This window comes from Palaemon carinicauda, chromosome 2 (genome assembly GCF_036898095.1).
Source record: "Palaemon carinicauda isolate YSFRI2023 chromosome 2, ASM3689809v2, whole genome shotgun sequence".
Lineage (NCBI taxonomy): Eukaryota > Metazoa > Arthropoda > Malacostraca > Decapoda > Palaemonidae > Palaemon > Palaemon carinicauda.
In genome coordinates, this window is record NC_090726.1 from 143,143,311 (window position 1) to 143,145,810 (window position 2,500).

The 2,500-nt window shown below is 31.4% G+C and overlaps 1 protein-coding gene across 1 annotated transcript in view; it reads left to right on the forward strand.

The window, feature by feature from the left end:
- LOC137622208 (cytochrome P450 3A6-like) overlaps nucleotides 1–2,500 on the forward strand; it is a 19,655-nt gene that overhangs the window by 6,515 nt on the left and 10,640 nt on the right. The window contains exons 6-8 of the mRNA XM_068352680.1: nucleotides 212–319; nucleotides 706–794; nucleotides 2,263–2,414. Of these exons, the coding sequence (XP_068208781.1) occupies nucleotides 212–319; nucleotides 706–794; nucleotides 2,263–2,414 (349 nt within the window). The remainder of the gene's footprint in view (nucleotides 1–211; nucleotides 320–705; nucleotides 795–2,262; nucleotides 2,415–2,500) is intronic.

Here is a 2,500-nt window from a genome sequence, read left to right on the forward strand (position 1 = left end):
AAACACTAATTATATAATTCATTATTAGTTTTCCGAATTAATATAATATAAGAATAGAACACCTAATGAAAAGCTGTCATTATTCCTTTAGTAATTATCTATTAGACAACTTTTTTGAAAATGAGAAATTTAGAAGTTTTTCTATTTTCAAGTAGCTTATCCTTTTAGCAACGCACTAACAAACTAAACATCCAAATTTCCTCTCAAACAGTTTTGTGAGGTTGGAAAGAACCGAGGAGTTTTGGCAGCACGTGATCTAGCTTGGAAGAATGCACGCCACACGCTGGCTCCGGCCTTTTCTCAAGCCAAGATGAAGCATGTAAGTTAAAGTAATAACAGTCCTTAAAGTAGGAATAAATTTTTCATTTGCCATATCTGAGCATTGATAGTAGTGAATTAGCAAAAATGAAGTAGTGGCTCTCCTTTAAAACCAACACACAAGACATACTTTGAACTAATTACCAAAGCTCAGTATCAAATAGTGGCCGGATGTTTTGTGGATCTTTCAAATATCAGTTTCTGATATTTGAAAATCAAAAGTTTCAATTAGAATTTCTCTCTGGTCTCATGAAAAACTGCACTTGGTCATATGTACTAACTGATATCATATGAAATTGAAGAAAAAAATGTCTATTAACAGGAGAGGAAGGAATTATGTAGCAAAAACAACGATACTGATGATTACAGTATTTTTTGTCTTTCTAGATGTCCAACGCAATGAACAAGTCACTGAGCTTGACATTCGATATCATCGAAGAACACATTCAAAAGGACAAACTTGTTGATTTCCTCAGGTAAGAATAATCTTTTTGAAAGCCAAGATATAGAGTAAGTCAATATAGCATTGCCATGTAAATGTATAAATGCTAAAATCACAAATCTGTTCTGATAAACATATTTGCAATTCTATAAGACAAGACAAATTTCGTCAAATAGTATTTGATGTGACCAGGTTTTTTCTAGCTTCACTTGCAAACCAACTGTTATAAGTAATAAATCTACCCAAAGTATATATAAATACACAAATATTAGGCTACAAGCCATTAGTACTGAATTCACAATGCTTTGATTATAACGTAACACCTAGAAGGAATTACTGCCAACAATAATACCACCTACCTTGACCAGGATTCGAACCTGTCTTGAATTTACACGTATGTATATATGTATGTATGCATGTATGTATGTATGTATGTATGTTTAAAGAACATTCATAACAGTAGAATGAACGACTGTGAAGTCTTATATCCATGTTTTCTTGTTTAAAAGTTGACATTCGATGGGGGAAATGTTAAGTAAATATTGTGGAGTTTTCCTTTTATTTTTTGTCGATCTTAATTTCGTTAATGAGACATAAACATCGCTAGAACGTATAGGATACCTTTTACAGAGCTAAGGTGTTTTTTGTTATTTGATGTGGACAGTAAAGAAATGCTAAGGAATATAATTGTTTCAATTTTTAATCTCTTCGAACGAACCAAACTAATTTTACACATGGGCAGTAAAAAGTAAAAATACAAGCAAGGACTACTGAAAATTTATGATAATAATATTGCAATAATCCTAGTAAGCAATTTAATAATCTTCAGTTACAGTAAAAGTAGTATGTGTGTACAGTTCTCACATTTTAATAGTATGATAACAACAACAACAATAATAATAATAATAATAATAATAATAACAATAACAATAACAATAATAATAATAATAATAATAATAATAATAGCAGCACGAGCATAATTTTTCGGTATCGTTTAATTGACCTATATTTGATAGTGACCGACGCAGTTCGTGAATCATCAACGCGTTACAGATAACATTTGTAATGATACACTATATTATGTCGACACTTAAAGCGAATATTTCCATTCAATGTTTTCCTTTCACCTTAAGGATTCAGAACTCCAAGGCCAATTCACAGGCAAGATTAGGAATACTATTAAAAAAAAATATGCAAATATAATTTTCCCTATAATAATTTCTATAAAGATGTGATTTACAACAATTATCTTCGTAAATTGTTGCTCCTACTACGACAGTTACAATCAATTATCAATTTTATCATGAACATCAAGTTTACCTAATTTCTGATTGTTACTATTTTTATCTTTTTTTTTATACTTCCGTTTTCTTGAGACAAATTTTTCAACAAAATTAGGTGTAACATTCATGTCACTATTTAGTGATGATTATGTAAATGGGGATATTATAGCCTAAAAGCATATGCATATATAAACTGGCCGACATCAACTTTCGCAACAGCATATTCAGAGGCCTAACAATGGAAGTAATCTGCAAATGTGGACTGGGCTTGGAAGTGAACGCCCAGAGGAAAAGGCAACATCCGCTCCTCCTCTCTGCTATCAAGATCTTCGACGATTATGGCTATGATAATCTGAAGAGACTTCTTATCAGTAAGTAGTACTATCTCTTGGTAGATTAAAATTAATTCATTGCGATAACAAGGTCACTGACAGCAAAACATAATACTCCACTTGTA